We start from the raw sequence: 14,607 nt of genomic DNA on the forward strand, positions 1-14,607 counted from the left end.
TGCTGTACGAACATATAAGTCTGTAGAAAGTGCCAAAATGTGGTTTTGGAGGATGTCTGTGACAAAGGTGCAGAGCGTCACTCAAGCTGTGCTGTCCATCCCAGCACACAGCTGTGTTCTCTCATTCCTGTCGCTGCCTGTGGCCCAGTATGTTAAAGACAGAACTATTTTGAACTAATTTCTGAAGCACAATAACCCAAAAAAACAGAACTGAAGAGAGTGTAAAATGACAACTATCTGTGATTTCTCTTTTAACTTAAAGAAAATAACAGTTCAGTTTCTGCAATACACAGTATGATTTATACTCTAAGCTGGAGATTTGATGATTCATCAAAGCAGTAATTAATCCTGCGTGTGTGAGAATAAGCACATCAAGTATGTAAGGCAAGCATCCATTCCAACAGGAGGGATTTATTCTGTAGCAGGCTCATCTGTTGCTCTCCATTCATGTAAAAAATACATCTCAGGGCAGGTCACTCTATTACAACATTCAAATCAGATAACTGATCCTTATTCTGTCGGGAGAGGAAGAAGTGCAGAAGAACGTCCAGCATTTAAACCCTCTTTAAGATCAGACGTTTGTTTTTTTAGTAGCAGAGGTAGCAATATTAACCACTTTTAAGATTAGTTTCTTCTGTGAAGACAGCAACTATCTCCTATACAAACACTGGGAATATTGCCTATGATATTGTGAAAGGACGGGACACTTGCTGCTAACTGGATATACAGCACTGCTTACTGCAAACAGCCGGCATTCATTATTTATATTCTATTCAGTGCAAATGAGGTACCATAATGTGGGCAAAATCTTCCAGAATCTGGCACTGTCACTTCAGGAACACAATCATTTACATAAATGTCATGACTTTGTTCTTTTTTAACTTGGTGGAAATACTACATGTTTAACATTAACATCATTGTACAGCAATAATTAACTAATCTGGGGATGCCATTGAGGACACAATGAACATCCGTATAAAATGCCATAGAAAACAAATGAAGTTAATCCTGCAAGCAGTGGCAGAACTGCACTCATTAGCCAAAGCTTACATTTCCTGACTGAAAAAAGTCAAACCACAGAGACAAAAGTTTTTTCTTCTGAATATTCAATAGAGTGTTCTCTCAAATTTAAAAGGCTGCTAATCAGTTTTGGTTTTTGGCCAAAGATAGTGAAGAGATGTGATTTCATAAGCATTATAAAAAATTGAAAACGTGAATGAACAGGAAATATACTGTAAAGGGTAATATTTGGTAACATTTAACTGTTAGCAAATAGCAAAAATATGATTAAGAATTCAGGTTGCTTTGTATGTAACATCAAAGAGAAATATCATACAGAGGATATCTGATTACATGTTCAACAGCTACAGTATTCACACTACAGCATTTTATTCATCGCATTTTTTCAACCTTGGGGGGTATATATTTGCTTTGAAAATTCCCAAAGAAGAGAAAAACACAATATTTGATTTTTGGGCAAAAAGCCCCATGATGCCTTCATCCTTCATTGCTGTACTTCAGCAGGGCTCAGAATATTAATGGAGAAAGATGGTACATACAGCATCGTAAAAAAATCATTAAATGATTAAATTTTAAGATGCTGAGAAGGAAGGTTGAGATTCCTATTGTTTAGACACTCTGGCTTTCAGTCAAATTTTCAGCTCTGTTCTCCAGGCTCATGGTTTAACTCAGATAAAAGCGAAGCAGCTCCTTCGGCTGGTTGCTGTGTCTACAGCAGTGTTTAAAATATTGATGATTTACTTTCCGATTTTAAAGAACAGACTGCAATTTAATATGTAAATTGCTACTGTCTTAAGCTAAACAACTAATCCTTTTAGCATTAGTAAATCATTGTGCACCACAACTTCATATCTGCAAGAAAGCAATCGTTCTTTTTACCACAATCATCAGTGCTATCTTGCTGCTTCATCATGGTTTCCAGTGGCATGTCCTTGGCTAGCTGAAGATATAATTTTCTTATCAAGATGGGAAAACAAATGTTGTCCACATACAGACATTTTTATATGGTTTAGACTAATTTACATCATCCCCTTCCTTCCATATCCAGCTCTGAAATCATATGCATACATAATACATATATGTAAAACTGTCCTTGATCATTATCATTAATTGGAATATGTTTGTGCATTAAAAATCCTCTACATAAAAAAAGCCTCTACGCTTCCTTACACTTTAAAATGTTTGACAACAGGCCACTGTCTGTTGCTGATTTTATTGTAATGAAACATCTTATGTATTGGGTGAATTACATGTATCTGCACCTTTATAATTTTACTAAAAACACTTCAGGCATAACTTGAAACAGCACTGTAAAACGAGGACAGTCAAAAATAAGCGATCAAGGTTATTAAGTGAAATTCAGCAAACTCAACTTGTGCAATGTTTTCAGCATGAAAAAATGTATTAACAAAAAAAGTGTTTCGTGCTTTTAACAATGGTGCTATTCAGCACTTCACTGAAGAACCTGTAAGCATAAGCAGAACATTAAAGTCACCAAGTATGGAGGAAAAGAAATCACAAGATTTCAATAAAAACCTGGAAACTGACATAAATTACTCTGGATAGCAACAGTCTAGAGGCAGACAGAAACCAGCATGGGTTGTTTTTAATGGATGAAGATGTAGAGTTTAGGTAATACAAAGGACCTACAATATTTTCTATAATAACAGGATAATTATTTCTGAATGACTTATGGGCTTCTTAATAATGAGATTTTAAACCTGTTTGCAAAATCTATAATATCTTCAATTTCACTGGGTAAAAATATGCTGTTAACTTTGAACTGTGAATTAGGACACTTTAAAATATGTAAAAAAACAGATGGATATTGCTCTCATTCCTGCACACAATAAAAGTTAAATAATTTGCAGCTTTCCAATTTCCTTCCAAGACATGGCTCTGATAATCACTTTTTAATCAGTTTTGTAGAGCAGATAATCTTCAGAAACACAATAATAAAAGAAAATAATGCAGCAATCAGAATTCTCACTGGCACCATTCTAATTAACCAGCCAGGGGGGCTGGAAATAAAATTCAACAATTTTACACAAGTGTGTGGAGCAGTAATCCAATTAGGACATTTTGTGGGAAAAAAACAAAACAAATCTGAGAAAAACCATCAGGCCTGGTGGAGGTAGTAAGCTGGAAGTGGGCTGTGCTTTGTAGTCTCCACTCGTCGGGGTCATTAGCTTATTTTAAGCAAGCTGAGCATTACTAAAGCACACATACAATTACACTCCAGTACAATTAAAGAATGTAAGAAGCCCTTTGCAGAATAACTCAGAACGAACCCTTCAAAAGAACATATCCACACCTCCAGCTTTCTAATACTGTATACAAGCTCACACGTCTTACCATTTAAAGTACATGCACAAATACAGTACATGCGCCTTAGAAATCTGTTAATCAATATCCTGCTGCCTAATAATAGGAATCCGCAGGATGAAAAATACTCGTTTGTATCCCTGACCCCACAAAAAAGGATAAAAGGGAACGAGTCACAAAAATACCCAATAATACATTTCATTTGCACGTGCATGGCATTTGTTAGACACACATTGTAGATATATATATATTTCCCCTATCTAGGAACACAGCCGGTTCCTTCTCCCAAGTATGAGAAAATCTTCCTCAACTTCTATTTTATAACAAATGCAAATTAGTATTTAATCCACATCTCCTTTTATAGAAATATTTAGCAATCTCAAGCTGTCAAGCTTTATTGGCTTGGTAAATGTGCACTAATGCAAGAAAAATACCAAATTACTTCTGACTGCATAATGCGATAAAGAAGAGACTGTATTTTTAAAATTAATAAGCTAGCTCATCATATCCATGAACTTAATTATAAACAGGTTTGCATCACTCACGGCATTTTCATTCTCAAGTTCTGTAGGTTTTTGTGATAAATATGAAGCACCCAGCCTTCATACAGCAAGTCAGAATCAGAACACTTATTTTACAAAAAATCACAGCTACCGCACCTGCGAAATCTCCTTCGCTGTTTCTATTACAGTATGCCAATTAAAGTTAGGAATTCCTGCCTTTTGTCTGATCTTTTTGACTGGTTGAACAAGATGTGCGATTGGGAAGCCAAATCTAATAAACTTTGTTTCCCTAGCTAATACAGAAAAGTGAGAAGCCTTCTGGCTAATTCTAAAGGGCTCCACTGTTTTGTCTTTTTGATGATCTTGAAATCTTGAAATACAGTGGCATGTTTCTCTTGAGCAGTCTCAAATGTAAACTATATGGAGTTAGCGACACAAAAAAAAGAAATAAATCAAAATGAGATGACAGCATTAGGAAATCTCATTACTGTACCCGTTCGCAGGTCAAGAATTGCAAGACCTAGTTTCTTAAGAAAGGAAATGTATTCAGGAAGGAATTATGTCATAGATAACACCTCTGAACCGTACCCACCAAAGGACAAAGGCTTTATGAGCTTCAGACAACTGGAAAAACAGCTCAGTACGGACGTTTGATATTCATTATTTCATCACAGCCAACCTACCACTACTGGCTGCATTTTTGGGTGAAACTATTCAATTAATAATGTACTCACATTCAGCACCGTCTTATTCTCTCCATAAAAGCCACATTTATAAAGCGGATGCCAAAAATTCAATATTCACTAAAGCTGTGCTTGTTTACCATATTATCATGTGTAATCATTGCTGAGACCGAATCTTCATCTTATCCCAAGGAAGACAAATGCAATTGCAGTCTTTATTGAAAATAAGAGCCCTTCAGGGAGATTCTTGATGGAAGGTAGCAAAATGGGGGTGGGGTTAATTAAAATAACACTTTTATAGGAGAGACCCAGTTTCAGTCAGAGAATGGAGGCACTCGAGAGTAATTTCTAAAGAAGAAAAAAAGATCTGGTCGTTGGGGAAGGAATCTCAGTTGGCAAAAACACTTTTTTTTTAACTCCTTAATACTGGGATTTGACAATCACAAAGTTCCGTTAAAACTAGAACTTGAAATTACACATGCAATTGTATTACATATTTCTTGACTATATTAAGAATGAAAAACAGAAGAACTACTATTTCTAACACTTGAGCAAAAATACTTGCAATGCCGTTGCAGTTTTTGCCTTGCATATAAATATAATGCGCATCAGAATACACTAGGATGAGCGGCGTTGCCTTCAGAGGGGGCAGAAGCAATGTGACAGGCCTCCACTAACTTTACAATCACTCATCTCAACTGATCAAAGGAAATGAGCTCAGCTGTTCAAAGGGAAGACAGCAGCCCCCACAAAGGATGCCCGAGTCAATACTCGCCCTCGAATACTGCAAATCCATCAATCTCGAGCTGCCATCCACAGCTCTGGCTGTGAGCAACATGATTAGCATACAAGCAAACGAGTGCAAAATTGTCTCGGCCTGAGTGGGGAAAAAACACTGACGTCACCTTCCTTTGTAAGACTTGAAATTACCCACTAATATGGCTTCTGTCCGAACCACTCAGGTAAAAAAGTAGTCCCAGCTGCGGACATACATTGGCTTAGTCAATGAACTCAAATAATCACAACCCCTAACTTGTACGGATTTCTCCAAGAATGTACCCAAGCAGTTGGTATAATTAAAGGCACATGAATTCTTTATTATCTGGCACAGTTTTGATGGAAAGAGCAATAATTCAGGCACACTTTTTAAACAAATATTAACAAACGACAATACACACACTATACTACACACCACATAAACATACAACACCTTATGTATGTTTATGTGGTGAACCTTATGTACCTTATAAGGCGCTTTAGAGTCCTGACTACCAGGGAAAACCCTGACAGCTACCAAGTATTCGACTCTTAAATAATACCTACACCTGTCCTTCTTCCTCAGCATAAATAGCACAACTGACAATAGAAAATGAAAGAAAATAGGAGGCTTAAATGTTAATTGACAATTCTGACAATTAAAGTAAATTAATTGACAAAAAATAATTGTTAAAAACTGATAGTCTATGACTTAAAATAAATGTAAGCAAGACTAGCAGCCGAATCTTGAAAAAAGGAAATGGTCCGATGTTCTCTATTATTATGCAGATTTATCTATGTGAAGTTAGCAAAACCACGTTTACTGGCATCATCAGGATGTGCAGATTCCACTCTGGCAGAGCAGAGGATAAATAAAATGCCCTTTAGAGTGATTTGCAGTTGAAGGTACGAGGCTTCTCTCAAAGCAAAGGATCAATCTCACAACAGCCCTGGTCAGAAGGAGATGAAGCCTATATACCCATCAACAACCAAAAATCAATCCTAAATCAATAACATTAGCCTCAGGATACCACAGACCCATTCCCAATTCTAATATAGGCCTTTGAAGAAGAAATGTAGAGAAATATAGAACATAAAAAAGCTTGAACACTGTTAAATGCTCTGAAATAGTCATTCAGGCTATTGATTTGGAGGGAAAAATGTATTGGAGAGGTTTATGCTAACAAGATAAGGCAGATCTTTTAACTTCCTAAACAAGTAAAGGAAAAAAAAGATCACTTCAACAGACACCCGAAAAACATAACAAAATTCATGCATATCAACCTGAAAGGATAGACACAAATACAATCATATCACACATTTGCCCAGTATTAAAAAGCTGGAAAAATGCATTTGATTTCTATTTAAAAATAAAATCTTATTTTATTATTACACTTCTTTGCGACGCTTATGGCAGTGCTTTGCCAAATTGCTCCTCGACAGGAGTGAAAAGCTCCCTGAATGAATACCCACACCCCACGCTGTGTTCAGACACTGTTTGACAAACTGCAACTTACTTAAAATTGGATTAAAATATGGACTCCAGAGAGTCCGTTGCAGCACATCTCTCTTTTATTAATCAATATATTTTAACTTTAACTACAAGTGTGCTTAAGGCTTCTGTTTTGTTGAAACAAATGGAGATCACTGATGGCTTGCTTTCTGCCCAAGGAAGCACAAGTTTGATTAGGATTTGATGATACTCTTCAACATCTATCCTGACAGCTACATCCTCAGAACCACTTCAAAATACCAAAAAAGAGCATTACAAAGCTACCTACCAGCATTAACGCCTATCTAGAAACACTTATCAGAAACAGCTTTTCCTGCTTGTTGCTCTCTAGGTCTGTCTTGAACATATCATGGGTTTGTTCACAATAAAGCTTTTCATGAAGTTCTTTTTAACAACCTATTGTTAGTGGCTGATAGCAAAAAATATTTTTATTTTAGTGTTGCAAAAGATATTTCAGTTCATATTAACATATATGCAGATATATCCAAACATTATTTTAAATGAGAATCAATGCAGAAACTAGACACCTAAAGAAGCACATTGGAAAAAAGGTCACAGCACGCGAGCACATTACTATTCCCTGTAGAGAGACTAAAATGTTTGCGACCTGGTGTACTCTCCTTAATGCAAAAGGATTGCTGGGACCATGAACGTACTATACTGGATCGTGAAAACCAAAATCAATCAAGCTGATCATCTCTGGCAAGACGTTAATAACGTTAATAATATGGCAACTGCAAGATGGTAAATAAGAATAATAACTTGTATGAATACAGCACCTATCCAAACCCATGGATGCTCTACATTGTAACAAAACAAAAGTACAATAAAAAGCAAAAGAAAAATTAAACCAAAACATACGGGATGGAATGTACAGTAAGTTAACCAGACACAAGCCCTGGTAAAAAGGTGAGCTTACTGCTTAGATTTGAAGAGAGTCAAAGCCATTTTGTCTCTCAAAGAGTCAGAGGAAGGGCATTCGATAACAAAACGACAGAAGTAAGGTCAACAACTGTGAGATTTACTGTTGTCTCGGACACAGCGAGCAGAGGACCAGCCTCAACTGAACGGAGCCCAAGGGCGGGAAGTCCGCACGGAGTCCACTGGTGAGAGGCTGAAGAAGACCAGATACTGTATATCTGGATTACGGCAGGGACAGGTAGGACAGGCAAGGAAGGGCAGACGGTATGACGAGACAAATGCGTCCACAGAACAGAGGGCTGAGAGGAGGCAGGAAGGAACAGGGCAGGACCCACAAAGCAGGGATCAAACACACGAACGTACACAGGGCATTGCCATGTAAATGCTGCAATTGATAAACTGGCTAGTAAGTGATAAGAGACACTAGTTTTCCACTTAGTAAAAGTAAGAAGAATGGCAGGTATAGCACACTAGGGGCACATCCTACACATCCTACAGATAAACAACAATATGCCTCCAGAAGTTTCTTCTCCAATGCAACCTATTTCTGGCTCCTGGGCCCTTCACCTGATATAACATCTCATAAAATCCAAGAGAACAATGGTTCCTGCAAAGATACTGACATTCAAGCCTTGTGAAATGACGACTCGCCTATACACCTACACCGCGTCTCAAACTCACATGAAACAAAATTCTGAAAACTTTTTGATGTTTCTTTCAGCTGTGGAACTGAGATTAAAACCTCTTTGCTTTAGATGATTAAATCTAATGTTATACATGTAGCCCTAGATTTTTAAAGACTCAAAGACTTTATCTGCAAATAAAAGGCAGGCTGAAAGAGACCTTGAAAGTGTGAGAGGCTGCAGGCAGAAACGCTGCAGGTGGAATACATTCTCTTTTTTCACACAACAGGTATTAGAAACACATGCCCATTACGGAACTGTGTGCTTTTCATATTTGAACACCCTAGGGTAAGTCAGAATTAAAATTAGAGGCTGTTTCTTGACTAAGACAAAAATTTGGCATTTCTTCCAGATTTCAGTTCAGTGCAGGACAGCTTTTACTTCAACACAAGTATTATCTCACAACTTATACTGTACTTGGGAAACAACATGCAATAATTTCTAAACATTGCACAATTCTAAAAATAGTGCAGTATTTTACTGAAATGTTCAAATGATGCTTTTAACCAGCTGTCTTTGGAAGACCTCGTGGAATCATTCTTCAACCTACATACCATGTACCAGTCATAAAAAACAAAAAACAGGCCCCACTCTGGGGCCAGAAAGCACAATTGTCATTCAGGACTAAGTCTGGGCTCTAGGGTGGATGTTTCAACTGTTTAAGTGTTTAAGGTCACCAGTAAAGGAAGCCTGTGCAGCCCAGGCCTTAGAGACTGGCGCACTGTTGTGCAGCACCAGAAAATACATATCAGCTTTGTGTTCTGTGTGAAAGACTTTACAAAGGTGGGCCAGGAAGTCAGCATGATATTGGCCACTGCTCATGCAGTAGTTTTAGGTGACATAATTGATAAGCAGTAACCCCTTCTGAATCTCTGAATTCTCTGGCCTTTGTCTTACAAGCTGACACTGGAGTCAATCCTGGTCTCAGGTCAACCCTTATCTCATCAACAGCAACCAGATGAAATGCAGTGGGTCATGGGGAGAGATTTCTGGCAGATTACACAACATGGAAATACACAACAGAGACCTTTAGTTATTCCTGACTGATTTCCCACCGAGCCTCGGCAAAAGTAAGAAAGACAGCTTCATTAACACAACATGGAGAAAAAAACACAACTTTCTTATTCATCCACAATGTGACACAAACATGAAGTATGATTTATGAATGAACACAGGAGCATGCAGCAATGCATCTGAATATGAAAATAACGAGTCATTGTAACACGTTTGACTTTTCCTTAATGCAGAGTAACAGAAGAATACAATTTTATTAATTAAGGCTTTTCAAAGAAGCAAATACAAAAGAACTACTGTGTCCCTTCAAAACATTTTCACAGAACATAACTGTGGTCTAAAGAATGACTAGATTAAAATTACAACATGCAATATTTAATACTAAGTATACTGCAACATTAAAAACTAATTCTGATACCAAAGATTGCTCTTTTTGGTGCACAGCAATCTGGGTGGGTCTAATGAAAAATTGAGCTCATCGGGGATAAGCTCAAGGGAGCAGTGACCTTTGCAGGGACTGTATTAGCCTGATACACTAATGATTTCTGTCCTTGAGGAATTAACTAACTTCTTTTTCAGCCTTTAATGTTTCACAGGGGAGAAGAACTTTTAAACTGAAAAAAGTGGCTTACTCCAATAGTAAAGAGTATATATGTCTCCTATTTTCTGTATAAATTATTCGCAGAATGAAAATGCTTTTAGAAAAGACAGAAATAGAAACCAACAAATTATTACCATTAAACCTTAGACTTAAGCCTTGCATGTTGCATTTTAAGTGCAACCAGTGCCTACAGGTTCAGCTAATAAAAGATTATGGCATAAAAAAAACAGTACAAATACAAACTCGTCTTCCTTAGTATTTATGTCAAACAATGTTGTGTTCATCATTGCGTGTGATAACGTTGTGCATTTTATATTGCTACTTAAGAATAATACCTAAGAACTTAACTTGTGTTAAAATATCTGTCAAAACATCTTGCCTATAAAACTGTGGCAGGCCACGGTAGAAGCAACTCAGCCCTGAACTAACGGACTCTGGTAAAGACCTTGTACTCTAATCATTGCTTCCAATCAAAATCCAAACTTTCCACAGTAGAGACAAGGTCTGTTACATCTTACTTTTTATATAATAATAAACAACGGGATAGTCCACAAATAACATCCATATGCAGATGATATCAGACATCTTGGGAATAGGACTTCATTTTATGGTGAAAGTGTATGAAACTGATATACACAAACATGCAACAGAACCAATTAACCTCTTAGACAAACTCAATCCATCCAGAAGATGGATGAGTTGACAATAGACTGATTGATGTGGTAAACTATCAAGGTCTGATCTATTAAAAGAAATCTTCCAAACCAGGCTGCAAAAGGTCAAATTAAATTGAATTCTGTGAAGATGTTTACAGATGAAACCAATTTAGCTGAACTTTCTAAGGGTTAGAGTCAAAGGGAACAGAACACGTGAAAAAAAATAAATCGAGTGCAGAAAAACAGCTATTCGTGGCTCATTTTATAGTTGACATTAAACTGTATACTATTATTCACAAATACTTCAAAAAGCAGGTTTCCAACGTGCAGGGAAATTCTGACCTGAAAAGATTTAATAGAATGAACAGTGTTTCAAATGGCTGCACCAAGGTTGGTAAAACATCAAATCCAAGAAAACAGAAAAAACTAAAACATGTTCGCATGAATCCTAAGAAGGCTTTTAAAACATCTACAGGGGTAAAAGGTAATTAAAACACTACCCAGTGTTATATGGTGCATTATCAATTCCTTTTGAATAGTGAAAGTTTCTTTCTTAACAGTATAAAATTACATATACCGTATCACGTCAAAATGCCACTGCCTTTACACATTTACACCATCAATAAAAAAACCTTCTGTAAGAAAAATACATTTTAACTGATTGGAACGCAAATGTCAAAATTTCACTCTCAACATGTGACTTGGGACTGTTTTGAGAAGGAACGGTGCTGCACATCATATACGTTCTGGTGCATCCTAATTATGAGAGGGAAAGCTCTGACTATACTAAAAAAAATTAACCATAAATATGATAAGTTCTTTTTCTTCCTAAAGATCAAATGCTTGAAATTCAAATTTATTCCATACACATACACACAAATGAGCGAAAATATCAAAAAGGGAAAATAAATAAATAATACTGAGTCCCTAGACAAGGACAACAATGTGCTGCTTAATGTTACATGAGCCTTTAGGTCTGATGAAACACGGTGTGGAACTACCAGGGGACCAGGAAAACAGCACTGGTTTTCAACTTCGTGTAATTAAAGATTTTTTTTTTGCACAATTATGTTTCAGTTTGAGTACAGGTGTGATTTTAATGCCTTTCCTGTTCTAGGTGAATTGGATCTCCATGGGGTACGCACAACAGGTGTCTGAAACAGGCTCAGCTCATTTAACTTTTTATAGACACATGCATTGGCTTGCTCTGTACTTTATGGTCACCAGTGACCACAGCTCATAGGTCAAAGTTAATAACATTTAAGAACATAACCATCTGCCATGGTCCATCCTTACAACTACATTGGCAGAGAGGAATGGCAATGCCGAACCTACAGGGACACAAGACAAAGAAAACTGGCTAGCTCCATACAAAGATCCTTCTTGCAAAGATAAAAACCAGGTAGTGGTTGATGTAGGAGGTGGGTACAACTTGGGTTGGGTTGATAGATGTAATAAGGTCTGGAGCTGGTCTCTCAAAACTGAGTCTGGAAGGGAGGGCACAGGGCCAAGGTAAGAAAAGGCACAGTTCTGCAGCAGCAGCCTTAAGTACCACTGGCAATGGTCATCATGGTCTCCAGGGCATATGACATTCCACAAGAGAGCAGTGGATGTGACCCAGGAGGTGAAGAGGAGTTCCTAGGGTGCCTGTGCATGTTTATTCCATGTGCATGTGGATGCTAGCTTTGAAGGCTACAGTCATGGACGCAGGACTTGAGCCCAGAGATAACACTGTATAAGCTATGATTATTATACTGGCAAGACTGTAGATGTGTGGCTAGACTGTGGATGTAAGAATCAAGGAAAGCTGATGGGTAAATGTCAGTTCAATGAGGAACAGACATAGTTGTGAACTCCTGTCTACATGGAGTGGTCATCGTTGTGTAGCCCGGCTCGCAGTAAGGGCCACTTGGGAAAACCCCGCACTGAACCAAGCACCGCTAATTAGTTCACTTTTCCAACCAGGGGAAATCCAGGATAAAGTTTACACTTTGCACAGCAGAGCAGGGAATGATCGACACGGATGTCGAGACTGCATTCAGGTGCGCCGTAGGTGTCTTACGCAAGCAGAAGTAAGAAAACGGGATGAAGAACAAGTTCATGTGGCACGTCTGCAACAGCTGGGGTTAGAGCTGTCAGTCACCTTGCTATGAAGGAAGCCAGCAAAACCACAAGCGGACAAAAGCATTTGTGGGAAATATCAGACTTGCAGCTTGTGGTTCTGGTACAAAGGCGGTAATCAGGTCCAAGGCTGTTTGTCTAATGGGTCGTAAGTCACCTGTTGAAAACTGTTTCAATCACCTTGCAGATGCTCTGAGATACTCTGGCAGTTGCCTTCGGGGGCCGCCTCAGTTTCTGCCCTTGTATACTCATGTATACTCCCATACTTCCCGAAACTGCAGCCTCCCGCTGGTCTGATGAACAAGCAGGAGAGGTGGGCGAAGGCTGAGGCTAATTCAATGCAGGGACACAAAGGACTCGTAGAGCAAAAACACAATCATTTGTAGTCTGCAGTCGAAACCTTAGGGAGCTGTTATGGTAAGGGGGCAGGTCACGTGGTTTCTTCATAAATCTTCAAATTTACAGTCGGAACCAGAAACAGAGTACAACCATCACTTCTTGAAGATACTAAAACCCCTTAACAGCTACAAATGTGCTACAGTTAACCATTTTCACTCACACCTACATCAGGTTTCTTACCTTAAAAAGCAGCGAGTCTTCCACTCGTTCTGTGTACACAGAGGTGAGGCGATACTGATTCTCTGTGGTGATGTCAATCTGGTAGCCTGTTAGCATGTAACACACTTTTCGGAATTCCTGGATCTTCTTCTGAAAGATCTCTTTCAGGCGCTGATTTTTCAGTTCTGCACTCTCCACTTGTTTGCGCAGATCTACAAAAACAAATGAGTAATGTAAAGGCACATTTGGGAGATCCTGCATAACCACCGGATTTAATGGGACGTTCAGTTAAATTGCCAAAGACGCAGCTTTTGTAGGGCTGGATTTTGTAATTACGGTTTGATTTCCCCTTTGTAAGCATCAGTTTAACATTTATAATTAATATCTATTTCAGTTCTGGCTGCTAGTTGAAAAAAAAGGGAACATAAATGCATTATTTCAGGACTCTGCCAAGAAACAGAGAAAAAAAATGATCATAAAAGCGAAAACAGACACCAGCCTTTTGTGAATTCGAGATTGTAACCAATACCAATGACTGCATATCATCTTACAAATGTATTGAACATTTATTTAGAACAATAAATAATGCCCCAGCTCACAGAAAACCTTTGCCGGATGTAGCAGCAATGAGAAACAACAGGATTGTGGAAATCATACTGAGAGGTGGAGAATAATCAGAAAACTCCTAGATACCTGTTTTCCGCCATGAACTGTTTGCTAAAGCCCTACTGCTGAGTCATATTTCCTACAGCATCTCATTGATGCAGAAACCTTTCGACAATCTTCTACCACAAGCTTGAAAATATCCAGCTCTACATTCTCACCTCTGCAGGCCTCTACACCACTGTCTCCACATGTATGCCCAGCTCTGCTGATTTTCTCCTTTCTCATCTGATACGAACCGCCCTCCTGCATGTCTTAAAGAATTCGTGTCGCACATGAAACCCACCTTCTGCTTGTTGGCCCCCATTCCCATTGTTCTACTTTGCTGGGTTTATCTGCCCTCAGGCCCATGGTGATACAAATGAATGACTCCCTGAGCTCTGGAGTGCTGCTGGTGGCGTTCAGAACTGATGCAGTTCAAAATATTTCAAAAGCCTAAAATACTTTTATTCGAACGATAATTCAAATTCAATCTAACTTTCCCTGCCTTGCAAAGTAGTCATCACCAGTTAACTAGCCGGTATGGCTTTGGACTGTGGGAGGAAACTGGAGCAAACCGGAGGGAAACCCATGTGAACACGGGGAGAACA

At 38.3% G+C, this 14,607-nt stretch overlaps 1 protein-coding gene across 2 annotated transcripts in view; it reads right to left on the reverse strand.

The window, feature by feature from the left end:
- The window catches only part of mad1l1 (mitotic arrest deficient 1 like 1), a 279,399-nt gene that overhangs the window by 109,142 nt on the left and 155,650 nt on the right, over positions 1–14,607 (reverse strand). For both annotated transcript variants that reach the window (XM_006636986.3, XM_015359763.2), the window contains exon 17: positions 13,376–13,566. In XM_006636986.3, the coding sequence (XP_006637049.1) occupies positions 13,376–13,566 (191 nt within the window). The remainder of the gene's footprint in view (positions 1–13,375; positions 13,567–14,607) is intronic.

This window comes from Lepisosteus oculatus, chromosome 19, assembly GCF_040954835.1.
Source record: "Lepisosteus oculatus isolate fLepOcu1 chromosome 19, fLepOcu1.hap2, whole genome shotgun sequence".
Classification (NCBI taxonomy): domain Eukaryota; kingdom Metazoa; phylum Chordata; class Actinopteri; order Semionotiformes; family Lepisosteidae; genus Lepisosteus; species Lepisosteus oculatus.